This window comes from Erpetoichthys calabaricus, chromosome 5, assembly GCF_900747795.2.
Source record: "Erpetoichthys calabaricus chromosome 5, fErpCal1.3, whole genome shotgun sequence".
Classification (NCBI taxonomy): Eukaryota; Metazoa; Chordata; class Cladistia; order Polypteriformes; family Polypteridae; genus Erpetoichthys; species Erpetoichthys calabaricus.
Window position 1 is genome coordinate 53,344,753 of NC_041398.2, and position 27,900 is coordinate 53,372,652.

Consider the following 27,900-nt stretch of genomic DNA (forward strand, 5'->3'; position numbering starts at 1 on the left):
TTGTAATGTTATTTCTGAAAATATGCAGGTAAGAAAGACAGAAGTTTCAAGGTAAGGTAGTTATAGTTATTAATCATGGAGTAAGAGAGTGATTGATGTGCTGCACACTGATTATTGTTAAATAAATTGCACATTTGTATATTCATCAGTTCTTTTTCCAGTCCTCCTTTGTCCTACTCAGATTTTTGGGCCAAATCTGGAGAGGTGGGGGGCGTTTACTTTAGGGTCCAAGTTACAAACCCAGATTGAATGTGTGTATGTGTATATAACTGGGATACGATGCAAAGAAGTTTCAGGGTAAATACTAAGAGTGCCATAGAGCTGGCTAAATGGTGGCTATCAAATGAAAACGCCATTAACAGACATTTGGACATGAACCCAGCAATATGCAGTCTTAGAAAGATCACTTGAATAATAATAAGACTTTTAAGATCCCCGTTCGCTGTATGTTGCATTTGATGATGACACCTGGTAGGTGTTGAGAGAGGTTAGGCGCATGTGCTGATACAGAGCATTGCCGCACCCACCACATGACAGATCAACTCCGGATCCTAGCCATGCAACGGGTGTCACCTCACCACCACACTAGTTCAGGTGGAATGGAACAGTGTGAGGTTTTTTATGGTGGCTGGAGTGCCACTTCTGCCACCAGGTGTTGAAAGCTCAGGAATAAAAGACTTCTATCATATGGTTATGATATGATAGCCATATCCCAGCCCTTATATATAATTTATTTAGTATTGGGGCATATCAATAATTGAAGTAATAGAAGGAAGGTGGTCAGAGGATAGGTTCTTGAAATCATTAGCATCTAAACTCAGGCATATTCAGTATTTTGAGTAATAAAATAAATGCTAAGTAGTCATTTGTTACAGGAATGCAGAATCTAGGATTTGGAGGACAGGTGTCCATTCTTCTGTCAGTTTCAGAAAACAGATCAATAATTTCATATATTACTGCTTAGACTCATTACTGAAATTTTAAGTCTTTGCTGATATCAGAAATTTGCCTTGCCCTCTTAGCCATTTGTTTCTTTTCTAGTAGACTTTGAAGATTGAAATATAACAGTTGTTAACTATGGGAGACAGCCTGCATGATGGAGTCTTCAAAACATTAATCAGGTTGAATAATACCCAATTTAAGAGTTTCAGCCTTGAACTGGAGGACATCTTAAAGAAACATGGATTTCATCAATCTACAGATGAAAATTTGAGAATCTTAACACGAGAATGTGCTACAGAACTCTTAATTGATCATTTCCATGATGATGCCATTTCTGCAGTGACTGATATAATACTGCACATTGAGAAGAAACAACCTGTTGCTTCTCTTGAGGAACATGATAAAGGTAAGAGAAAAACTATATATATAGTACTGTGCAAACATTTTAGGCAGGTGTGAAAAAATGCTGTAAACAAAGAATGCTTTCAGAAATATAAATAATGATTGATTATTGTTATCAATTTACAAAATGCAAAGTGAGCGAACAAAAGAGAAATCTAAATCAAATCAATACTTGGTGTTACTACCTTTTGCTTTCAAACCAGCATCAATTCTTATAGGTACACTTGCAGAAAGTCAGGGATTTTGTAGGATTATAGTCAGGTGTTTGATCAACTAGTTATACCAAACAGGTGCTAATGATCATCAATGTCACACGTAGGTTGAAACACAGTCATTAACTGAAACAGAAACAGCTGTGTAGGAGGCGTAAAACTGGGTGAGGAACAGATAAACTCTGCTACAAAGGTGAGGTTGTGGAAGACAGTTTCATGTCATGGCAAGATTGAGCACAGCAACAAGACACAAGGTAGTTATACTGCATCAGCAAGGTCTCTCCCAGACAAAGATTTCAAAGCAGACTGGGGTTTCAAGATGTGCTGTTCAAGCTCTTTTGAAGAAGCACAAAGAAACGGGCAACGTTGAGGATCGTAGACGCAGTGGTCAGCCAAGGAAACAGTGCAGCAGGTGAAACACACATCAAACTTATTACCCGTCAATAATCGGAAGATGTCCAGCAGTGCCATCAGCTCAGAACTGGCAGAAACCAGTGGGACCCAGGTACACCCATCTACTGTCCGGAGAAGTCTGGCCAGAAGTGGTCTTCATGGAAGAGTTGCAGCCAAAAAGCCATACCTCCGACATGGAAACAAGTCCAAGCGACTCAAGTATGCACGAAAACATAGGAACTGGTGTGTAGAAAAATGGCAGCAGGTGCTCTGGACTGATGAGTCAAAATTTGAAATATGTGGCTGTAGCAGAAGGCAGTTAGTTCGTCGAAGGGCTGGAGAGCGGTACAATAATGAGTGTCTGCAGGCAACAGTGAAGCATGGTGGAGGTTCCTTGAACATTTGGGGCTGCATTTCTGCAAATGGAGTTGGAGATTTGGTCAGGATTAATGGTGTTCTCAATGCTGAGAAATACAGGCAGATACTTACCCATCATGCAATACCATCAGGGAGGCGTATGATTGGCCCCAGATTTATTCTGCAGCAGGACAACGACCCGAAACATACAGCCAAAGTCATTAAGAACTATCTTCAGCGTAAAGAAGAACAAGAAGTCTTGGAAGTGATGGTATGGCCCCCACAGAGCCCTGATCTCAACATCATCGAGTGTGTCTGGGATTACATGAAGAGACAGAAGGATATGAGGAAGCCTACATCCACAGAAGATCTGTGGTTAGTTCTCCAAGACGTTTGGAACAACCTACCAGACGAGTTCCTTCAAAAACTGTGTGTGCAAGTCTAACTAGAAGAATTGATGCTGTTTTGAAGGCAAAGGGTGGTCACACCAAATATTGATTTGATTTAGATTTCTCTTTTGTTCATTCACTGCATTTTGTTGATTGATGAAAATAAATGATTAACACTTCCATTTTTGAAAGCATTCTTTGTTTACAGCATTTTTTCACACCTGCCTAAAACTTTTGCACAGTACTGAATGTATATTTTGAAACACTGTATATTCATTCACGCTGATGTATTCACTGTGCATTCATATAAAGTTAAGCCATGAAGAGCAAAGATTAAAAAAAAAATAAAAAACCCTACAAAAATCTCAGACTTTTGCTTATGGTAAAAGTGAAAGTGTTTAAAATATAACGTCTCTTGCCTGGTGCTTAATTTGGTGAAGCTTATACAACATAAAGCAGCACTTACTGAATATAACCTTACTGCTTTGTGATTAATAGTGTTTGCTTAAGATTCAAATTAGGGTATTTAACTTGTAAACCTGTTAGCCTTTTATCTTCATAATAAACATCTTATGAACATTTTATTTTAATAGAATTGAAGCTTGTAATTAAGATGAGCACCTTTTTAAATCTTTCTTGTTCATTTTTGTTAATGCCATATTTAGTATGGATAAATGTTTTCTGTACCTGTTTTATTTGTAGATAAACTGTTTAAGAGTTTATTTTAGAAAAATGTTTATTTGTATGATCTCTGAACAGTAAGTCTACATTATGTCTGTTAGTTAATAAAAAAAAATGAAACCACCAGTAACACCTGTGGGCTACAGTTTTATTTTAATTTGACAAATGTCAAGGATGACATGAAGGTTATACATGGCGATGTATATAGAAGTTTAAAGTATGAACATTTTAAAATGGATTTGGCCGATTTTAATTACATGGAATCCGTGATCTGTATTGGTACTCAAAAACCTGATAAGAGTATCCCTAGTATTTTCCAAAAAGTTGTTTTCCTGGCGGTACAGCTTGTTGAATCAAAATCTTTTTATTTCTCAGATGTCGTCAGTTTTAAACCAGAGGCTCTAGATCTTTGGCTGAAATGCACACACAGAGGGCTGTAGCCAGGCTTCAGTGTACTTCTTGCCATGTCTTCCTGTGATATACTGGTGTTTTTATGAACAAAAAGTTTCAGATGTGGACCCCGCAAGCCATACAGCCTTCTGCTACTGATAGTTGCTCAGTGCTTTTACAGTCCAGCATGCTGCAGTCTCTTCTGCTTGTTGCCTCTTTGCATTACACTAAAGTATATCCTAAGCATATCTTAATTAACTACCGTGGTTGCTGTATCGCGTTTCCTTGAAGATATTAAACTCCCTCATAACTTCTCAGCACAGTTTGAGATTATTTCAGATTATTGCTAGCCTGTCACATTATGAAAGCCAGTTAATGTGCTGCCTTTTATCAACGATGGCTATATGAATGTTTTCCAGTTAAGAGTTTTGGCCCATCATTTTCCATCCTCTTGTGGTACATTCAGCTAAGAGACATCAGCCAGACAGGCGTCTATTTGTTTGCATGGTACATGACTCTAGCAATTTCTCCATTCCTTATGACTGTATTGCATATATTGTAATTGAGTGTTTTTCGGATACAAGCTCTTAAACACAAAAGAGCCTATCCCTACAACTTAAGACAAAATCAAAACTGGCTTATTTTGTTGTAACTTATTGCACAGTACTATGACTGTGTTGCTGGAAATATTGCACTCCATGACTTGCTGTCATGGGCATGTGCATTGGCTGTTCTTGACTTTCAAAGAATATGTAAATGAAAGCTTCACACTGCACAGTAGAACACTGCAAGTCTTGGCTGCGGCACATCCTTAAAGGCCATTTCTTTTAAGACATTTTTATACAGCCAAAGCTTGTACTTTGGTGCTAGATAACTGTGCAAGATGCTGAGGAAACACTTTGGTGGATTTACTTATATCTCTTAAGCAAGTGACCTTAAATTTTGTTCATAAGATGCAGATGGGGTCTGTGATCTTTGACTTTTTCTGTCTTCAGCTTGCCCACTTTCTAAATGTGTTTTGACAACTTGTGCACTACATCTTGAAAATATGTTTTGGTGGGCTATAGATTTGTTTATATAAAACCCAGATTTGCTATTGACATAAAATATTAATTTTATCTAGTTAGTGCCGAGATGCTCCCCGTACCATGTTCAGCTTACCCTGTACTACCTGGCAGTTAAACAAACTAGTGCAGTGTCATTACAGAAAAATTCTAAATTACCAAGGTCTCTGACAGTCTCCCAAGGTTACTCATCTGCAGAATAGTATAGTATCTGTCCTACAGTCTGAATGGCTAAATTAATATGTTAAGTTTTAAAAGGGTACTACTTTTTTTTTTTTCACTAAGAAAATATTGTGGCAGGCCAGGGGTTCTCTTTTTCAAATGTATTTGGTGTAAGGGAAATTTTAAAAAGTCCTAGAAACTGCCTGGCTGTTATAGCACATCATGGCTTCGTCTGTATCTGCACAGCTTATATTAGAAATAAGATCATGTATAACATTTAACTTTGTGTTTTGTTCTATGATAAGTTACATAAGTCTTATTCTGTAAACCAAATGTTTAGACGAGACCTTCAATGATTAACTATTTTAGGACCTTTGGATGTTGTTTAATGGCAGAAGAATATTTCTAGAATGTACCTTTTATCTAAAAGCTGATTTTTCAGGATTGTAGTGTTTACCAGCTGCTACTATATGTAAATTAAACCTACCATAGATACTCGCATATAAGTCAAAAAATTTATGCCTTAAAATTCATTCAAAAAAACAAGGTCGACTTATCTGCGAGGCAAGACAATTGTCCATAGAATTTGGGTAATGACATTGTACACTCAACGCTTCACGGTGTTAAGTCACCGGTCATCTGCCGTTTCCCATGGTCTTTGAAATAATTAAAAGCCAGCAATACTATTGCTAATTAGCTAGTTTTTTTCTAATTTCATTAAATAATTGTAATAACTGTGAAATACTTGAATTTGAGCATTAGCATTTGCAGGTTTTGGATAACAAACATACCATTAGCTGCCACGTGCAACCAGATTTGGAATCAAAAGAACCAAGGCAACGCACGCTATCAATGCGATGAAAGTGCAGCCCGCGATTCAAAAAATTTCTCTGCCTACCTGTTTGTCTCGTCTGACAGTAGCTAAAAAGCAGCATCAGGAGAGAGCAGCCTGAAGTAGTCCAGCAGTGGGTGATCTGTCATGTCCAACAGCAAGCTATGCTGTCTTGTGAAGTCCGGTAGCCAGTTCAGCTCCCACGGATCAATATCTGGGTATTCCTCCCACGCGAACCTTGCCGTAGGTGCATCGGCTGCGTGAATGCGTTCTCGATTCCTGATCACTGTCAATAAAATCCGATTCTGAAAAATCACGGACTCAGCGATAATGTGCAAAACATCGTCTACCGAGTGTTTTCTTTTCTGCACTCTCTTCGCCCCCTTGTGACATATCGACGCCATCTTGCCTTTGTTTACATTTGTTTACATTTCGCAACTCACGCACACGCAAGGATTAGTTGCCGAGTCAACGAGTCTAGCATTTGTCCAAGCACAGAGGGAATGCCTGTGACGTGACAGTGAGTTTTGTCGCCATTAACAGCTGATTGTCGCCCTCTATCTCTGATAGCTGTCAAGTTTTACCCTCGACTTATACGCGGGTCATAACAAATTTGGTAATTTTCGGCTTAAAAATACACTCGACTTATCTGCGAGATCGACTAATACGCGAGTATCTACGGTAAGTGATATCAGGAGCTGTTCTCATAAAACTAGCTAGAGTGCTGTGGAGAGCCTTGCTGCTTGCATAGTGACCCTCCACCAGTTGGTGTCAATAAAGGACATCTTTGCATTTAATTTATATCACTGAGTATTTTAAATTACTAAGTGTTTTCCGCAATGCTTGCAATATCAAGAGAGGTTGTACTTAAAGGCAAAAAATATCTTTGAAAATATTTATAAATGTGTTATTCGCCTGATGATAAATGTGGAAAGATTTGCCATTTTAAGCTAAAATTATTTTCATTACTTTTTTTATTAGTGTATTTACTTTTTTAATCATGCTTATTTGCAGGTAAAAAACTATATAAAGAAGCACTGCAAAAGAGGTTTGCTGTAGCTGAGCTGTACAACCCATGTCTGGAAGACCAAACACAATATTTAGAGAATGGGTTTGTAGATTTAGTTATCTGTTTCAGTGAGTGGGAAAAGGAAGAATTTGAATCCTTCCTGCGAATTAAAGGAAGTCCACATGAAGAAATAATTGCAAATAATTCAAGGCAAGGAAGTAATATTAGAAGTTTGTTTGATGTTGACAAAAATGGTAAAAGACCAAAAAGCATTGTGCTTGAAGGCATTGCTGGGATTGGAAAAACCTATACAGCAAGACACATTCTTTTGCAGTGGGCATCTGGAGAACTTTATCAATGCTCGTTTAACTATGTATTCTACATAAAATGCTCCACCATTACTTCTTCCCAGGCTAATGGCTGCTTGTCGGACTTACTGTTTGATTCCTTGGATGAAACCTTGCAATCAGTTAAAGAAGATTTTCTAGAGGAGCCAGAAAAGATCCTGTTTATTTTAGATGATTTTCATGAGTTCAGTATACCAGATGATACATCCTTAAGTGAATCTGTTGCTCCACAAATCACACTGAATAAAGTGATCAGTCGACAGTCTCTGCCAGAAGCATCTTTACTTATCATGACAAAACCAGGTATGCAAGATAGACTAAATTCTGTAGACCGTTGTGGCACCATTTTGGGGTTTTCAAAACAAGGACGAGAAAAATATTTTGCAAACTTTTTCAAAACCAGTGAGAGGGCAGAGGCAGTATTAAAATGTATTGCTAGTGATGAAGATTTTGCACGCTTTGTTTTATTCCTCTTGTATGCCTTTTGGTGTGCAAGTCACTGAATTTTGAGAACAATGTAATACGGTGTTTACAGAATACCACTCAAATATTAGCATCTTTTTTTATAAACATATCTAAAAATCTTACTGACAATGCACAATCTCAGAGACTTAGTATTTTGGCTTATGAGGGAGTCAAGGCAAAAAAGGTACTATTCAAAGAGGATGATGTGAAAAAGCATTCTGTAGATGCCACTGTGGTTAAATTCTTAAATTTAGTCAAGTTGAAGGATGAGGACACTGCTAAAACTTACTACAGTTTTCCTCACCTTATTATTCAAGAAATGTTTGCTGCAGCATTTTGTGTTGGAGATAAAGGTGGATCTGGCATTGTATTACTAGAAGAATTTATTAATGCAAAAAATGAACATTACTTTTTTCGATGTAACATGTTTGAAATGGCCCTTCATAATCCATCTGGCTTTGAAAGAATGAACAAGATTCCAGATCAGAATTATTTATTATCAACTATCAGATTCATATTTGGCATTTCAAATCCTGCGATACTGGAAAAGCTTAAGTTAAATCCTTCCCCCCAGATGAAGAAAAAGTTGCAGGAGATCAGTAAAGGTGCCTTCAGTCAAAGGTCTGATTGTAAACTACAACCTTTTTTTTGGAAGTGCTTACATGAATTACATGAAGATAAATTTGTACAAAATGTGATGTACAATGTGGATAGTCTATCTGGCTCAGATGTTGACTGCACTGCACTGACCTACATCCTGCTGCATTCTACAAAGATTAATAGACTTTGTTTAAAGCAATATAATTTAGGGTATCAAGAACTGAAGGTACTTCAGCCAGGAATGGAAAAAATTTCAAGGTAATTATACTTTTTATATCTAAAATCTGAACTTTTATGTGGCAAAATATGAGGCTTCTCTGAATCACCAATTTTGAGCTAAGGTGAGTTTGAGTTAAATAACATGATTTTAACCATTAACAATTTAGATTGGTGTTTGTTTTATTCTTTGTTTTAAATGTATTTCCAAAATGGGTCTGGAGTTTATCCTGGAACGTTTGGGTGTAAGACATCTCTGAACATAGTATGTCTTAATCTCAAGATATGATCATTCACATAGGGCCAATTCAGCATCATCAGTCAGTTTAATCTTCACGTAAGAATTGAAATTAGTTTAGTCCCATAGGTTTAGCCCTGTAAAATCATATCTACAGAAGATTGTGTTCAGTTTCTGAACTGGCTATTGACTCTGTGGAGCTTGCACATTCTCCCTGTATCATTGTAAATTTTTCTCCAGGTCCCTGTTTTCCTCCCAAGTCATACATGTAAGGTTAATTGGTGATTCTAAATTGGCCCAATAGTAATTTGATTTGGTGCACGGTTAACGTTTAGTTGCTGCCCAGATCTGTTGCCGCATGATATAGTCCCCTTGGTTCTTAAACATAAACTAAGCAAATTAGGAAGTCAATGTATATTTACATTTATTAGTTTAGCAAACACTTATGTTCAAAGCGACTTGCAAATGGAGTCAACATACCTAAGTCAACATCAGTTATGGTATGTTTTAAGATAGGTGTTATAAGACTAGGTGACAAAAACCCCACCAAAACATGTGAAGAGTGCTTTAAACCTAAGTAGGAAACCATTAAACCAGTTAAAGCACTAGATTAGTTAATGTTATCTTAACTGCAAAAAGAACTTTGCATTAAAACAGTCGGCTTTTTGCATTAGTGTGGGCAGCTGATTCTACCAGTAAGGTTCTGCACAGGTCACAAGTCTGACTTTCAATTTAATGCCATGTAGAGGTACTAACACCAGATGTTCATTGGTGTTCTGCTGGGGTTGTGTTGTAGAAAAAACATTTTCTGTCTTCAAAGAAGGGAGTCACAAACCCAGATGTGAATGCAGAACATTTCTTTATTTACACCAACATATGCACAAATGTCCTAGTCCATGGAGTGAGCAATCAATTAAACAATTCATTTGATTTTATTCTTATGTATTGCCAGTATCTCATCTAATACAAAACATCATCTGACTCAATATGCATAATATGCAGAAATTTATTATTCCATCCAGTCAACTAGTGCTACCAGTATTTTCTGACTCCTGTCAAATCTCCCATTTTCCTGAATGCCTCCTCGTTGATAAGGGTACAGACTGTCCTGTTGATCTTAGCATCGCTTCATTCGAGGGGTCTTTGAACTTTCCAATTAGTTTACCCTTGCTTTCTGGAGGGTTATTCGTTACTCATTTACCTCATTCTAACTTGAAAATTAAAGTTGCTGGTTTCTCTAAGGTGAGGAAGACCTAACATGCTCAAGCATAAAGTCGTGTTTAGGTAAGCCTTTAGTTACCTTCTGTCCTTTTTGTTATGTTTTAATAATTCATTGTTACAACTTAATTTTATCTACTGTGACAGATGTCCAGGGACCTTGCCCTACCTGGATGCCCGAACTACGGGAGTACTGGAAGAAGGGCAGTGTTTTCCCTGGGCCACAAGGGGGCAGTGCCCCTGGGTTGTACGGGGGCCATTGAGATGGGGGATCCAACCCTACGCTCAACCGTGGCCACTGCCAGGGGATGCCTGGATAGCCCCTGGACTTGAATATGCAACACTTCCGCCACACTTGGGAGTGCTGCTGGAAGGAGGACTGAATTCCCTTGCAGCACTTCTGACACACCCAGAAGTGCTGCCGGATGTTAATCAGGGGCCCCCTGTGACACATCTGAGGACTGAATAAAAGGGGCTGCCTAACTCTAATTAAAGAGCTGGAGTCGGGTGGGAGAAGGACGGAGCTTGCCAGTGAGGAGTTGGAGGTGGCCGAAGAAGCAGAGAGGAGTCCTAAGAGACTGTGTTTAGGTGATTGTGCACTGTATGTTGTCTTATGGGGTGCGGGTTGTAATAAACGTGTGTTATTGAAGACTTTCTGTGTCAGCCAATCGATGTCCAGGTCCAACATGTCCACAGTAATTACAATAATAATTTGTAAAATATTATATATAATATAACTAAAACTTCTATATTTGCCCATAGTTAGCATACAGTAAATCTATCGGGAAATCGATAGATTTGTAAATGATTTGTCAAAAAGCTTAGCATGCCTTTCATTGATAGACTATAGTACATTTCTACTTTTCTTTCTTTTGCTATATTGCCAAAAATTTAATGTTTCCTTTTTTGTTTATTTTCCAGTAATGTTTTTTTCCATGATTATTGTCAGTTCCCAAAGCTCATTTACCAAAGTTTCATGTTGCATTTGTGAATGCCTTTAAACAAAATGTTATAAATAAAGATAAAATTATAGTCATCTTGCATATATGATATAATATTGATGAATTGTACAAGACTTTTGCAGACAGTTAGAGCAATTATACCTTTTAGACCCTTAAAATCTTAATGTAGTTTGCAATTTTCAGAAAATATATACAGTATATTTGTTTATATATATTCAAATTTGTTTTTGACAGGACACTGAAATCACTTTGGATTATATCAAGCACTTTTAATAAGGATGGATTAAAAGTATTCTTGTCAATAGTGAAGAATTTGCGGATTGAGGACATTGTGTAAGCACAGCTCATATTCTAAATTTATTGTAGGACATATGGTACATGTAGGATATTTCCAGTGTGCTATATACATATTGTGTGTGTCTGTATATATGTACATAATATATACTATAAGTAGGAAATGCATATTATGCCAAAATACTTCCTTTTACAAGTTGAGTAGCCCTAATCCGAAATGCTTGAGACCAGAAGTGTTTTGAATATTTACTAGCTTTGAAATGTTTGCAAATACATAATGATATATCTTGGGAACACCATTAATCAAGCAGGAAAATGCAGCCAAACTAGCTAAATGATGGTGCACTCATATATTTAATTCATAACATCAAGCTGTTATAAAATGTGTTGACATGATAAACATTTGGTATGAGATTCCTAAAAGCGGTGTTAATGCTTGAGAGTCGCCATCTATTGGAATGAGAGAAACATAGCAGTCTGATGGACACACAGACTCTTTTCCTTTTACTAAGGTTAATTTTAGTTCCCTTTTAAGAGGGTCAATTGCATATTCACTCTGAAGAACATTTTTGTTTTTTTCGTTAGTTTATGTAGGCTACCTGTTGTCACTTCTCAGAGAACAGGCTGACAGGTCAGGAATATCTCAGCCAGGCTTTCTCTCTGTTACACCTGCTATGCTAGAAGCCATTAACCAACTGAAGCACTACATTGAATTTTTGGATGGTGTGGGTGTGCATGCATAAAATAGTGTTTTTGCCAACATAAAAAATGCTAACATAAAAAAGCAATTTGAAGCAGTGTCTGGTTTTGGAGCAATTTATTGAACTCGTATTGTATTAAGGGCACCTTGCGAGAATGGTGTTGCTTTTCTTTACTGTAAGCAGTGACATTCCATTAATGCTTAGCAAAATTCTTATCCTTTCACTCCCCAACCCGCACCCTCACACCCCTAGCTCAACATACTGAAACTTCCTGCCATCTGTCCTTGGGGATAAATTGCTTTGTGGCACTCACTAGTTCACGGGGCATCCTGACCCTGGTCGTCAGTCATGTGGTTGTAGGTTCAAAGCATGAAGGGAGACAATAGTTCTACCATTTCCAAAATAATTTTTGTACTGAAACATTTAAATGAGTACTTAATTATATGTATATATATTATATGTAGTTGTTTACTGGTTGCTTGCTTCAGAGTAATATATAAACTGTGTGTGTGTGTGTGTATATTGTAACCACAGGGGAACCCCATTGAGCCCCAAACTACAAATGCCACAATACCCAACACAATTCCAGGTTAAAATTAATGATTTTTATTTGACACAACGTCTTCCATATTCAATTAATGGCACAATCAACAATCCACAAATCTTTCCTCCTCCAAAAGGTTGCCCACTGCTTCCCGACGCTTGCTCAATTAAAGTAAGGCTTTCTTTTAAGCTAGACCTGGGAATTGCTTCCAGCCTCCTGTCCAGGTCGTCCAGAGCATTTCTGGGTCTGCTGAAGCCTGGGCAATCCAACCCCAGTAATACTTTCTGGTTGTGCCCCCCAAAAACCCCGACCGGGCTGCGTCTCTGGACTCCAACTCCCATGCCACTCTGCGGGTGTCCTGATCAGGTTTAGCTGTAAGGAACACCGCCATTTATCATAAGGGGGAATGAACTGCTCCCGATGAGCCGGTTTGCCTGATCCTTTCATTGTGGCCTTCTGGCCGGGTATGAATCCTTCCTTTATCCTGGCCAGGATACCTGTCATTCTTTTCTGGCACCTACAAAGTATATTTTATTTGATTTTTTTATATAAAAATAAAACTGCAATGTTTATTTTTGAGAGATTGTTTAGATACAAAAGACTAAATGTTACCAAATGTTTCTAAAACAGAAGGGCACTTTGTGCCAAACTGTGTAACGTTGCAGTGGTAAAGGTATATGAAATCTGAACTTGAGACAATGATAGCAAGCAGATTGGGGCACAAAAGAAAATTAATTCCAGGGTTATCCATCATGATTTTTTTGTATTGTACACCCTATCTCTTTACTCATTTGAAGTTCCTTTATTACATAAGCAGAACATAGCCTTTCATTTTTGGTATGTAATTAAGAAGCTATAATGACAAAAACCCCTAAGGGGTTAAATAATTTCCTTACTGGATCAGTTGTATGAAATTGTTTGCTTACAGCCATAGTGCCTGGCAAGCACTTCCTAAATACATCTTCTGTGTGCTTCAGCAGACTTGGCTTCTGCAGGTGGCCTTCATTTCTATAAACCAGCATGCGGTGCATTAAAATGTCCCATTCACTACAGCTTTATTGATGGCAATTAAACAGAGCTTTAGTGAGAAATTTAAAAAAAAATGTGTAATCTATTATTGTTTTTTGTACATCACCAAATTTCAATAATATGCATAAAGGCGTTTTTGAGATTTTAAGATATTTAGTATTTCTGTTGAGTTTTTTTTTGTTTTTCTTTTAAATATATATCGAAATGTCCTTTCTTAGTGGCTACCTACTGCACTAGATGTACCACCCTGCCAAATTTCAGCTTTTTGGCTAAATGGGAAGTAGTGTTTTTGTTGATGAGTGAGTGAGTCTGTCAGCTTTGCACACTGTATGTGTGTATAGATAAAATTTCTGTCTGTTTGAGCATCCAAAGAACCTATTCCAAAAAAACCTTTTCTATAAAAGTTTGCTGTATTTACAGTTAGTTTAACTTTGAATTTAGGCTACTTTTTGACATATAAATAATCCAGAAAAAAATTAAAATAACTTCACTAAAAATTGCTATTTTTACTTGAACTTTGTGCATTTTAACCTCAATATCTTCCTAGCAAAACATAATATCATCTTGATTTTTACTTCAAAAAGTAAAAATTTCTCAGACGGAAATGTGTAACAAAACAACACCAATTTCAGGTGATTGTTAAACCACAGTAATTACTGAGAATTTATAAATACTGAAACATTTTGAAAAAGAACAAGATTTTTATGTTTGCCATTCAATAAGTCTAACAGTTGCATCAAAAATTCGTTCTGTCTTTCCTGAATGCTCATTTTACGATGAACAAAAATGTCATATCCAACTTCTTGTCTATGGTAAATAATAAGAGAGCAAATGAGAGCTAATAAAAGAGCAAATGACCTACAGCCAAGATCTGTGCTTGAGCTTCAGTAACAAGTCTTTTGAGAAGCAAGGAGTTGGATGGGGCGGCAGTTTATGAGAGGAGGGTGTGTGTGTGCTGCTCGACCCCAATTTGCCTCTCAGCAATAAAGTTGTACATTACAATTGTTGTGCATTCTCCACACTGTATAATGTTTCGCTATTACTGCTGAACTGTTGTTCTTTGCTGCCAATTTACTCTTGTTTCTCTAAATCCTGGATTTAATTTCACAAGAGCTTAATAAGCTCAGAAGCAGTAGATGCGAATTGATACTACAAAAAAACATGTTTCTGTCATGATGAGGAAGTCACATGTGTCAGATCTACTTTTTATTCATTTTACACATGTAATATACATTTTTGTCACTTTTGCGAAGCCAGGTATAACAGCTATATTTAATATAATGTACTTTCAGTTCATTCTAGAGATATCAAAAGCTAAATTTTATAGTTAGATATTTCTCTTTTTTTTTTTATAAATGTTTTTATGATCATTGATTGTACAATTTGAGTTATGATTGAGACCTGACAATTTGACTGTTCTCACATTCTTCCAGCCTATGGGAAAATCATCTTACAGATGACTTTGTGGAGGATCTAGCATCTGCTCTCAGTACTAACATATCCCTGAGGATAGTAGACTTGCAACTGAATGATCTTAGTGAAGGATGTGTTCCTGCCCTAATCTCAATGATGAACAATTGCTGGACTTTAGAGAGACTCTGGTAAAGTTTTCATTGTTAATGCCAATTGTGCATTACAAAGTAGTTATTTTTATAGCTATATTTGAATGAAGGGGGATTTTTATTGAATACACAAACACTAAAACAGATTTTTTAGCAAATAATAATGAAACTGCTGTTTAACTGTGCACAGAAATGTGACTGATACTTGTTTTGTTCTGTACACATTTATAAATTTCATAGGTATTTACCTCTCTTCAATCAATAAAAGCACATCTTCTTTCTCTTTCTTTTACTCACTAACACTGCCGCTTCTGCCTCTACTACCACCACTGTAACACCAAGTACCTTCATGTTTGCATTCACTTACCAATACTCTGGGTACTATTCTTAAAAGGATGGGTTCACTTACTACACACAATTCACATATAATTCCTGCACAAAGTCATTTACTTTAAAACACAAATACACTGAGAAAAAAATCCCATTTCCTATTTCCTTTTGCATACACAGAATTGTATGTTTTGTGTTTTACATTTAGATGGGTAATATTCCTATTTCCTGTAATATTTAGCATTCTTTAAAAAGGTCTTAGCCCACTCCTATGCACAAAATAATGTTTTATATTTTTTTAATTGTACAAAATAATATACCTTATTATGATCAAGTTATCCACTGCTATTCAATATAAAACACCATCTTACTGACCGTTTAAACATACTAAGGACTACTGCAACCACAGGAAGATCCATTCATCAAGACACTTATTAAATGTTAGTTTAGTATTAAAACACCAAGGTTTGCATTAAGAATTTATGTGCTTCTATGTGTTTTGTAGCTTTAAAGGGAAACATTTATAATCAAACAATTTCAAGTGTGTGTGTTCGTATTTTTATATTTATCATTGCTCATGGTGATATTCTATGGTTATTTTTGAAGTTTTCTTGTACTGATAAATCTCTAAGTATTTATTCATGTTGAGTATTCTATGTTCTCTTTCCTAGTGATTTAACCAGAAAATTAACCAAATGAACTAACTCACCAAAAAAAAAAAACTTAGCCTTAGTTAAATATACTGTACATTACCATTTACTTATTTGATCACTATTAGAAACCTTACAAACTTTAACAGACAGATGTAGTAATGTCTGCATATTGCATATGTGTTTGTTTTGTTCAACTTCATTGAATTATATTTTTACCACCAATGGAAGATCCCCAAAGTCTTTTGTAGGAGGGATAAGGTCACCCAACAATGGAGGCTTTCTGAGAGTGTCTGGATCCTTGAAGAAGAAAATTCCAGTAACATTGATCAGTTTAGTACCATTTCACTGCTCATTGTCAAGTGCAGGAAATTTTTTAAGTATTGTCTCACGGCACCTAACAGAATTCCTTCTTAAGAACTCCTGCGTTGATGCCTCAGTGGAGTCCCCAAAGTGCCAGGATGCCTAGAACAGACTGGCATAGTCACTCAGCTGATTAGAGAAGCATGGGAGGCTAAAGAGAATCTAGCTGTGCCCTGGCTTGACCTTGCTAATGTTTATGGATTAATTCCACACAAATCTGTGGAAACCTCACTAGCCCGACACCATGTTCCTGGTAAGATCAGGGACCCTGTTCTGAACTATTATAGTAGTTTCAGTCTAGGAGTTATCTCTTGAGCAATTACATCATCCTGACAGCGGTTATAGAAGAGTAATATTACGGAATTCACCATCTCAGTGATCCTGCTCACTCAGGTCATGAATATGGTAAAGAATATGCAAATTAGCAGAAGTTGAGTTCCGAGGACCCCTTTCCAAATCTGGCATTTGTCAGCTTTCCTTAAGGACTTTTATGAATGACCTGACCATCACAACATCATCTGCGCTTGGGTGTTAGATGGATCCTAGCTGGCCTGGAAAGTTTCACAGCTTGGGCCTGCGTGAAGTTCACGACAGAAGTTCATGGTACTTGGTTGTGAGGTGGGGGAAAGTGGTTAAAAGTTCCTGTTCTATCTTGGAGGCATTCAGATTCTGTCTATTACAGAAAAGTGAGTGAAGAGTTTGAGCAAGATCTGTTCTCATTAAAAGATTCTGCTACGCAATAGGCAGCCAGCAATGATACAGAGGGATGGTTGCCAGGCAAATTCAGAGCTTGGCTATACCAATATGGAATCATACCTTGACTACTCGAGATACTACTGAAGATTAGCCTCTTGATCAACCTGGCCAGGTCATTTGGGTGAGGGTGTATGATAGTTAAAGGACCTGAATTGCCCTAAGACCCTATATTACATAATTTAGGATATGTCCAAGGTGTGTCAAAAGAGGTATGTTATTACTGAGTATATATGGTTTGCTGAGTGCCAAAGGATATCCAATACTGGATTACTTCAGTTCAGGAAATGAATGGGTATATGGGTACTTGTTAGGACATGTAATGCTTTGAGTTTGTTAGTGGAAAATATCCTATATGAAAATTAATGGCAGATGAAATTTGTATCAGAATATACTGATTGACAGCTTAAAAAAAGGGTAAAATACGATCCCATTTGTATATAAATATATGACAACAAGCACCCTTTTCAAATTCATAGAGAAGAAAATATTTTTGTATGTATGAAAAACAATCCATGAAGTTCATTTGTGGTATAGGTGACAGATGTGATTTAAGAACCACCATCTTTAGCCTTTGTTCATGAAAAAGACATGCTGCACTAAGTGGGACAGTCTAAATAGGTCTTGCCATTTTTCTGTCCTGAGTTATGGCATAGTTCTTATCAGATTTTACCAGACTTGTTTACTGGAGTGGTGAGCTGAAGAAGATGCCACTTCTGAGTAAGTTTAATGTATTTTGAACTATCTGAACTAAAATACAATGTGAACTTGCCCTTCACATTGATTTCCGAAGCTATTTTATGTCATATGTATCTATGTTTCAGGATTATGAGATATGCATTATCTGTAATCTTATTGAAACCTCTGTGCTTTCAGTCTATCGTCAAATCGTTTGGGTGATTCAGGAGTGAAATTACTTTGTGAAGCAATGATGAAACCTCCCTGTAAATTGAAGATGGTTTGGTAAGTGTCGTCATTTACTTGTTTAGTCAGACGAGTTGCGGTTAAAAAGGCCACTTTCTTAGAAAGATGTGGGGTCTTCTCTGCTGTATTTTTAATGCATTGTTTTTAAAACTGGGCAGAATGCATTGGCATAGTATCTCCAGTGAAGTCCCTTCAGCCTTTTCACTTGGTTTCTATTAGCCATGTGTGTGTATGTATGTATATATGTATATACACTGTATATATAGTAAAACCTCGATTATCTGTCGGGTTGGGACCGAGGCTGTGACGGATAAGAGAAAAGAAGGATAACAGAACAGCTACTTTAAAAACGATATACTGTAAATTAGCGAATAGTCATATTTATGTACAAAACAAAATATAGTGTTAACAAAGTTAATTTGTATAATATTGTAACAACCAACATAATAAGGAAACACAACTCTGAGGTCCTGGAGTTTTCATTCCGTAACACAGTGCCCTGTCTTATACTCAATTATCTGGGTTCCGGATCACACCTCCAAAACACATAAAAGAAAGCTTTCACTACCAATGAGTTTATCTCCTTCCATTCACATTGCTTTTTTCTCTATACCGCAAACACTGCTTCTTATTGTCTACTCAAAACATCCTTCCACTGCACTGGCCTTTTTCTCCTAACTTCTCCTGTCACTCATCTCCTAAGAGGCATGTTCACCACTTATGGAACAGAAAGCCTTCACCCAGTCCCATTACTTACAGCATTCATTATACACTTTCTGCTCCCAAACAGCGCATTACAAGCTGCCTGTACATGACAATATATTAACAAAACATAACAGAATTTAAAAAGAAAATTATAATACAGGAGAATATTAACATTACCATCGATGGTTTTCCTTTTCAACATGTTTTTCAATTTTTTGAGCATCACGTTTTATATTGTTCAGTGTTGTTCTTCCTACTCCGTAAATTGAAGCAATACTTGACATGCTTTTGCAGTTTTTTAAACGTTTAATAATTACATTTTTTGTGAAAATTACAATACCACATGTTTACGTTTATCAGCCATAACAATGTATAGTAGATTAATTATAATAAAAGAAAAAAAGCTACAAAATGCTATTAAAATTGAAGGTATGTAACTGACACCGATTTCAAAATGCAGCCTGACATGGTGCTGGAGAAGAACGCTATGCACTAGCAGATTGTTGTTCCAATAGCAGTTGTTCCAATGTGCATAGCTCGCAGTGTACTGCATGGCAATAGTAATACAGTAATAGGAAGGTGCTGGCGTGCACTTTTTTTTTTCTTCATTTTGGCCCTGATGGTTAACAGAGTCTGATGGATAAGGTTTTACTCTGTGCGTGTGTGTGTTTGTGTGTGTGTGTATATGTGTGTGTATATTTTATTTAATTTAAACAAAAATTTGAACAATGCAATTTTATTCTGATTTTGTTATAGGGGTATAAGTTCTTTTTTCACTTTTGAGCTAGTTCACTTATTGTATTTTTTTCCTTCTTCTTTGCAGGTTGGATAACAACAATCTGACAGACAGTTGTATTAAAGATATAGTAAGAACACTGAATGCAAATAGTCACTTATCGGTGAGCTTAGGACAGAACAGCTTCACAGACTATTGTACTCCAAGCTTTGTTCACCTTATCAAGAATGGGCAACTTTTTGGGTGAATCATCTCTCTCCATTTTGATTTTCCTATGTAAAGAGCTAGCACAGTACAGGGTTATAAAATCTGCTATTTATTGGAAAGTAGTTTATTGTCCTGAGTAATTTTGGAGACAGAATAATTCAATAGTTTATACTCTGTCTTTCTTTTGTTAAAATCTTAAGAGTTTCCCCCATTAACTATATTAACTTATGGTAATTGTTTGTAGGTTGTTTCTTTTTGCCGTTTTTAAACATTATGATATTTCTCAACTCCATCATAATGATAGGAATTATTTTAAGTGATATTTCTCCACCTGCGGTGGGTTGGCACCCTGCCCGGGATTGGTTCCTGCCTTGTGCCCTGTGTTGGCTGGGATTGGCTCCGGCAGACCCCCGTGACCCTGTGTTCGGATTCAGCGGGTTGGAAAATGGATGGATGGATATTTCTCCACTATAGTACTTTTGCCTTTGCACCTTTCTACAACTGGAAAGCATTCATTTTATCAGAAAATGCATTTTACTACTTTCATCCTACATAGTCTTGTACTAAATGGTTCTATAACCATACCTTCCACTGATTTATTTTTATACCAAAACTATTAACTTATCAGTAATGGCTCAGTATCATAATCTTTAGAAGTCATTTAGACCATAAATAGAAAGAAGAGGTTGATAGCACTGTCTTTAGAGAATAACAATAGCTTACCTTCTCATAAATTTCCCCATATTTATTTTTCTCATTACACTAAATCATTAACTTAAAAACACAATGTTTTAAATCTTATTCAGTTGTTAACATACTCCTGTACCCAGAATAAACACACTGTGTGTGTGTGTGTGTGTGTGTGTGTATGTATATATATATATATATATATATATATATATATATATATATATATATATATATATATATATATATATATATATATATATAATTGCATAGTTTACTGTCAAATAAGGCAAAGAGTACGCGACACGTGTTTCGCCCTTATTTGGGCTCACCAGGCGTACACACTCCACTGCACCCCTCACGGGGATCGAACGTCAGCGGGTAAGCCTCTTTAGGTTATGCCACGGCGTGTGGTTCGTTTGACAGCCTGGAGATCGGGGTAATTACATTCATAGCATTCGTAGTCTGAATCACAATCTGATTGTATGGGTGGTTACCTACCAGGTAACGCTTGTGGTTGGTGTCGCGTATTCTTTGCATTATTTGACAGTAAACTATGCAACATTTTTGCCACGGTGCCCTCTCAGTTGTGAGAAGCAGATCATAGAATGTTGCATAGTTTACTGTCAAATAATGCAAAGAATACGCGACACCAACCACAAGCGTTACCTGGTAGGTAACCACCCATACCCTGACAGACAGTTGTATTAAAGATCTAGTAAGAGCACTAAATGCAAATAGTCACTTATCGGAGAGCTTTCAGTTTATCGTTTTACTTTCTCACAGCATTTCAAGTCATTAATTGCACTTGTTTATTTCTCTGTTGGTAAAATGGCCATTATCCACACTCTAATTCAGATGGTGTGCAATGATTTTTTGGCTAAAATAATGTCAACATAATTTATGTACATCTGTTCCGGTTCTGAAGCCTGCCTTCTCCATTACATACTAGAGGAAGTGCCTGTCAGGGCACTAAGCACAATGTGAAAGGTGACCACTTGGTGGGAATGTAGTCCATCACAAGAAACACTTATACACAACCCCTCTCTCTCTCTCTCTCTCATTTTCTGCACCAGCTGCTTTCATGAGCCAATAACAACCTAGTGGTTCTGACATATGGTATTTCTTTTCTCCCACATCCTCCCTCTTTGTAACCTTTATTTTAGTTTCTAAATATATTGCTGTAATGTTATTGTAACATACTAGGCAAATTATAGTAATTGTTTTCTAAACAGTTTAATGTTAACTACAGCATGTGTGAAATAACTAAGCTTTCACATGTAATAAGTTTGCATCATGCAGCACAAGCAAATAGCGACAGACAACTACCATAATACTTTAGCAGACTGGTACTTGAATTTGCACATGTACCTTGTTGCATTTTATTCTGACTATGTATTAAAGGAACTTTTTTCTCAGTATTTGTTAACTGAGGTATTACTGTACTCCCATCAGTTATTCTAAATTTCTTATTACTTCATTTATGTTTATTTTTGGAAGTTCTTATATCTTAATAGGTGAAACTTTCAAAGTTGCAATAAGTACACCCTATGCTTACTAATAATGGGACAACAGTCTAAAATATCACCTTTTACTTGCCTGTCCGCCTAGTCAGATACTTGTCCTTATGTTATTTTGCTCATTGATCATTATATGAGCCAGGGGGACATCATGCAGATTAAGATGTTAAACAAGAAGAAAATTTTGTGAGGACATTGTTAAATAGATTTTCTTAGTGTAACAGCAGAGGCAAGATTAACACCTGAATGGATTATATTAATCCATTAATGAGGAGACCCTGGAGAGGTGGAGATATACCCTAGAGATGAAAGGAATGAAGGTCAGTAGGACCAAGTCGGAACACATGTGTGAAGTCAGAGGAATGATGAGGATGCAAGGAGCAGAGTTGGCGAAGGTGGATGAGTTTAAATGCTTGGGGACCAACAGTACAGAATAAGGGGAAGTGTGGAAGAGAAGTGAAAAAGAGTGCAGGCAGGATAGAGTGGGTGGAGAAGAGTGTCAAGAGTGATTTGTGGCAGACTGGTACCAGCAAGACTGAAAGGAATAGTCTAATTGATGGTAGTAAGACCAGCTATTTTCTGTGGGTTGGAGGCAGCAGTACTGATGAAAAGACGGGAGAGAGTGCTGGAGGTGGCAGAGTTAAAGATGTTAAGATTTGCATTGGGTGCGATGAGAATGGACAGAATTAGAAATGAGTGTTTTTCATGTTTTAGTAATAATTGACAGAATGTAAACATGAAGTGTATAATGTGTGAGGCCTGAAGTCCAAAAATCAAATAAACACTTTCTCAAAAGGTAAAACTATAACAAAACAAGTGCGCTTTTATTCAAGAACTGCAGAAAAAGAACTTGCATTAGAGTGCGACATTGACACGCCCTTAATATGACCGCTGTGGTGGTGCAGCAGTAAGAACTGCTGACTCGTAATCAATACATTTGATTTGAGTCTGTAACAGCCGGTGTAAACTTATGGTACTTGTAAAGGTTAGCTTAAATTTTTTTTTTTTTTTTAATTCAGTTTTATTCTCTGTCACGTTCGCGCTTACCCTGATATGACACTGCTGTTTTCAAATAAAGACGTGCTATAGCAGAGGTAAACTTGGATGAGGACGAGGGTTCTACATTGGAGAAAGAGAACAGAAGCCCTCCCCCCAAAAAATGTCCACTCACATATAAGAACAACGTAAAGGCAAAAGATGGCACGGTTTTGATGCAGCAACACATCTTCAGACTTTTCGTAGAGGACCCTTGTCCCTTCCCCCAAATTAGCTACCCCTATCTGAAATTATATTTAGATTTAAGTGTGTCAGAGGCCTATTATCCGAGTCCTGTGATTGTTGGGGCCAAGAAAATAAAGTATGTTTGTTACTCTACTTCAAGCACTAATGATAAAAAGGTAGTTGTGTATTAACTGTTAAGTAAAATAACTAATGCTTAGGTGACCAAGGGAAATGGAGCAGCACAGGCTCTTTAAAGTAAGTAGGCAAAAACTTTTAAGTATAAAGAAAGTTATAAGTAAGCAACAATAAAAGCATTATTTCTACATCTTTTGATCCGTGTATATTGAAATGCTATATATGTACAAAGTTAGAAAGTAATACAATGAGAGACATTTTGTTTCATACAAATAATGTTTCTTCATTAATACAGTATCTCTTTAAAAAAAATTGCAGTCAAATGTGAAAGCTTTCTTCACTAGGCTACATAGCAGGGCTTGGTTTTATAGTGCTTGCTGAAGTAGTATTTAGTCAATGGAGATCTAAATTTTCTTTTGTTTACCTTTATATAATATTTCTTCATGTTCATAAAATGGTATGAAAGGTGAAATTAAAGTCTAGTTAGGCTTGCTTATTGTTGTGTTTATATATATATATATATATATATATATATATATATATATATGAGTGTATAATAAGGATATTTTGAGCTAATTAATTGATTGAAAGTTTAAAACTCATTTGTTAAGGAAGGCATTTAATGTAAACTGAAATTCTGACCATTCCTTTCAATTGACCTCTTTGTCCATGTGCTCAGGATGATTTGCATTTGTATCACAAATGATATTGTTTGGTCAGGGTTTTCTTGTAGTATTTGTATTTCACGGTGGTTTATTGCCTTTTATTCTAATTCTAAGCTTTTCAGTTCCTACATTTATCTTTACTAGTGTTTTATGTTATATTCAATGTTATGTATTTGACCTTTTTTGCCTTTTCCTTGTTGTTCATTCTGAAATTCTGTAAGTGCTTTGAAGATAGGAAAGGTACTATATAAATAAAATGTATTAGTACTTTAGTTCATTAAGATGATCCCTAAGAAAAGAAACATTACTGTAGTACTACTCATTGTTAACCTAAGTACCTAAAGTAGATTCAGTCTGAAAGGTATATCCACATAGATTATACTGTGATATATACCATAATCATGATAATTTTTAAGTATGTCGTTATCCAAAAGGCCAGCTACCAGTGACAAAGTTTACAAACATTCTGAATTTTTGTAAATGTGTTGTAAGCCAGGCACCTAATAAAATGTTTTTTTATGCAGATGGGAAAATAATAACTTCACTGAGGAAGTGGTTAAAATCCTTCAAGATACACGTCGTGAGAAGATTACAACCCAAAAAGGTCATACGGTAATAAAAGTAATCACCCATGACTTTCAAGTTCTGTGATATAGTTTGACTAAGTCTCTTTTTCATTATCTTTTTCTCTGTCTTGGCTAATAAATTATTTGTGCAATTTTCTTACACTGCTCAAAGTAATTTTTTTATATCTTGAATTCTAACCAAGGGCCATTGAGATTTTAATTTAGTTTGGTTGGTAATAAAAGTATCTAAGTCCTTCATTCCTTAAAGAATGGTAGAATTTTGAGTTTGGCAGTGTGACACTGCAGTTAGTTACAGAACATTTTTATATATGGATGTGCCTCCTGGTTTTCATTTATTTTCATTTCATTTATGTTGTTCCTCCCATTAATTTGTTCCGGCACCCTCATTTTCAAGTTTACTGCAAAACTGAAAGAAATCTGCCAGGTTCATTTTTTTAATAGCTTTGAGAATTTTGAAGACAAAAAGTCACAGAACATTTTCTTTTCTCAAGACTAAAAACATACCTTTGGAGCTGCCCCTCACTCTATAGTGTGATAGTGCATGTCACACTATCCTCACTATCCAAATGCTCCTGCTTCTGTTTGGGAGCCTCTTGACTTTGCTACAATCAATAGTCATAACCAAGGTGAGCCAGGCAAATGAGGACACACATTTACAGCAAGGGGTAGGTGCAACAAGTGTTAAGAGCTTTTAGTAAAAACCATCAAAAAATCCAAACAGTGTTCAAATAGTGCAGTGCATTCCAAGGTCAATAAATTAATAATCCCATAAACGGTGTCCGTGTGAAGGTTAAAACCAAATCCATGAATAATTCCTTAAAATGTGGTTAAAGTCCCACAGCAGAAAACGTTGTGAAAACTCTGTCCCCAGAGCATTCCTTTAAAACTGGCATCTCCTCTTCTTAACTTGCACAGGATCCTACCGACCAAGGACCAACCTTCTATTTCAGGTTCAGGTCCCTGCTGTCTATGGCTCCCATCAGGGTGCCGTGCCGAACCTCTCCTCTCCCAACTCCCACCTCCCCTCCTCAGTCTTAACAATGATAGTCACTTGAAAAACTGGTCACTCTAGCTCCCTAAATATTCTCAGCCAGAGTGATTCTCTTCAGCCCCCGAGTCTTGGCCCTTCAAGGGTCTCTCCTCCCGGCTGCTTGTCTCCTTTCCCCCCGCACTGGCTCTCTCCCATTCCTGCCTTCATCTCCCTCTTTTAACCTCCATCTTTTTTCTTCTCTGTTCTTTCCTTTCCCATCTGTGCCATGCAGGTTCCTTCTATTGGCAAGATTGGGCACAGGTGTGAGACACTGCTTCCTCTGCGGCACCAGTGAGGCACCTGACTGACGCTCACATTTGCATGTGTATGCGCGATTAGCCAGGTACCCCAACAATCCCAGGAGCAGAGCATGTTTCCACACACCCAAGCCTGATTCTGAGCCTGCACAATCTAGGGTGCAGTTATTTTTTTAAATTCCACTCTACGCCATAGACCACTTATCACATACAGATGCCAGTTTAGGAAGTCTTTATTGCACTGGTCAATTAGAATTGCAAGACTATTTTAACAACATATTCTATCGCTATTAATTTTGTACATTTTTACTAAAAGGAAAAATTTATTTTGACAGTTGTATGTTTGAATTTAAAATCTGTGCTCATTATGCAGTTACATGTTCTTGTTACTGTACCTAAATTATAAATTTTCTCATGTTCATACTGAATTTTCATTATTTTTATTGCTTAACGTTTACTTTTTTTTACATTAGTTAGATTTGTTTTTTTTAATTCATTTATGTATATCTATTATGCTCATGGCCAAATTGAATAGTCAATCCAATAATGTAACAGGAAACAAAAATTTTAAAATATCTACATTATTTCAACAAAGTTTACACCAATTAATTACACTTGGCTCACCTATAGACTTTTTGTAGACCAACGACTGTCTTACAGATGATTGATTGGATGCTCTTTACTACTCAGAGGGCCAGTCCTAACAAACCATATTAAAATAACCATGGTGCCTTTTTATAAAGATGCTGTGACTTTTTACATGTCAATTAGAGTAGTGAGAAAGAAGGTGCAAATTAAAATTTAATATTAAACAATGTACGTAAGGGTAGTCTCCAGATGCCCTCTGCAGGTCTTCAAAACTGCAATCAAGCTTTTAAGATTAAGCTGATACATATGGACAAATTTCTGAAATAACAGTGCATTTTTGTCACAGAAAAAGTGAAAATTCTTCAATATAATTCTCTCAGAAAAAAAGTTCATAAATGTTTGATAAACAAGTTCAGCAATTCAATGTTTCATTTTGATGACATTTTCACTAAATATTACTTTGTTTTTCTTGTAGACTTGAGTACCAGTGGAAAACCTGCAAAGTGTGAACTGTCATAGAGAAGGCATTGACTAAAACCAAACATGTGATTCTGCATACAAATGTCAGAATTCAAGAGTAAGTGAAAATGTGCTTACCAAGTGATCATCCCCGCCTCCTAACTCTACTCTCAATCCTAAACAGGAATTTTTGTACCTATATTTTTGGCCCTGTATATTTCAGTGTCTCTTGCAAGTAGTGGCTTTGACATGGCTTCTCTGCTTACCACATACAGTACACAAAAAACGAGCAGCATATTATATAGTCATTTTAATTTTTAGACTGAAGGTTTAAGAAATGAAGATATTTCAACATTTGGTACACTTTGGTTTGTGTATCTTTGAAGTGTTTGTCATGCTCATCTACAGCTGACAAAGAATGGAGTCAGCCCTCAGGAAATACTGAAGGAATTGATAACTAAGTGTGGAAGATAAATGTCCCTAGTGAAAAACTCATTGTTAAAGAAACAAACCACTGACTAGGTAGGTAGATCCTGAAATGCTAAAGAATGAAAAAGAATCTGAGCCCACATGCTTACGTACTTGTGTTCATTGTATGATATAGTCATATGAAAAAGTTTGGGAACCCCTCTCAGCCTGCATAATAATTTACTTTCAACAAAAAAGATAACAATGATATGTCTTTCATTTCCTAGGAACATCTGAGTACTGGTGTGTTTTCCAAACAAAGATTTTTAGTGAAGCAGTATTTGGTTGTATGAAATTAAATCAAATGTGAAAAACTGGCTGTGCAAAAATTTGGGTCCCCTTGTAATTTTGCTGATTTGAATGCATGTAACTGCTCAATACTGATTACTTGCAACACCAAATTGGTTGGATTAGCTCGTTAAACCTTGAACTTCAGAGACAGGTGTGTCCAATCATGAGAAAAGGTATTTAAGGTGGTCAATTGCAAGTTGTGCTTCTCTTTTACTCTCCTTTGAAGAGTGACAGCATGGGATCCTCAAAGCAACTCTCAAAAAATCTGAAAACAAAGATTGTTCAGTATCATCATTTAGTGGAATGCTACAAAAA

At 36.6% G+C, this 27,900-nt stretch overlaps 1 protein-coding gene across 2 annotated transcripts; it reads left to right on the plus strand.

The window, feature by feature from the left end:
- Positions 1-711: 711 nt before the first annotated feature.
- Positions 712-27,900, plus strand: LOC114651675 (NACHT, LRR and PYD domains-containing protein 3-like). Of its 2 annotated transcripts, none has more exons than XM_028801533.2 (8): positions 712-1,348; positions 6,839-8,503; positions 11,114-11,212; positions 14,881-15,048; positions 17,982-18,068; positions 19,558-19,713; positions 24,430-24,517; positions 26,843-27,900. In XM_028801533.2, exons 2-8 carry the CDS (start codon positions 7,965-7,967, stop codon positions 26,846-26,848), a joined length of 1,143 nt encoding a protein of 380 aa, XP_028657366.2. In that variant the 5' UTR covers positions 712-1,348; positions 6,839-7,964; the 3' UTR covers positions 26,849-27,900. The 2 variants fall into 2 exon arrangements, with proteins under 2 accessions (XP_028657366.2, XP_028657364.2); XM_028801531.2 differs by having other exon boundaries at positions 713-1,348; positions 24,430-24,509.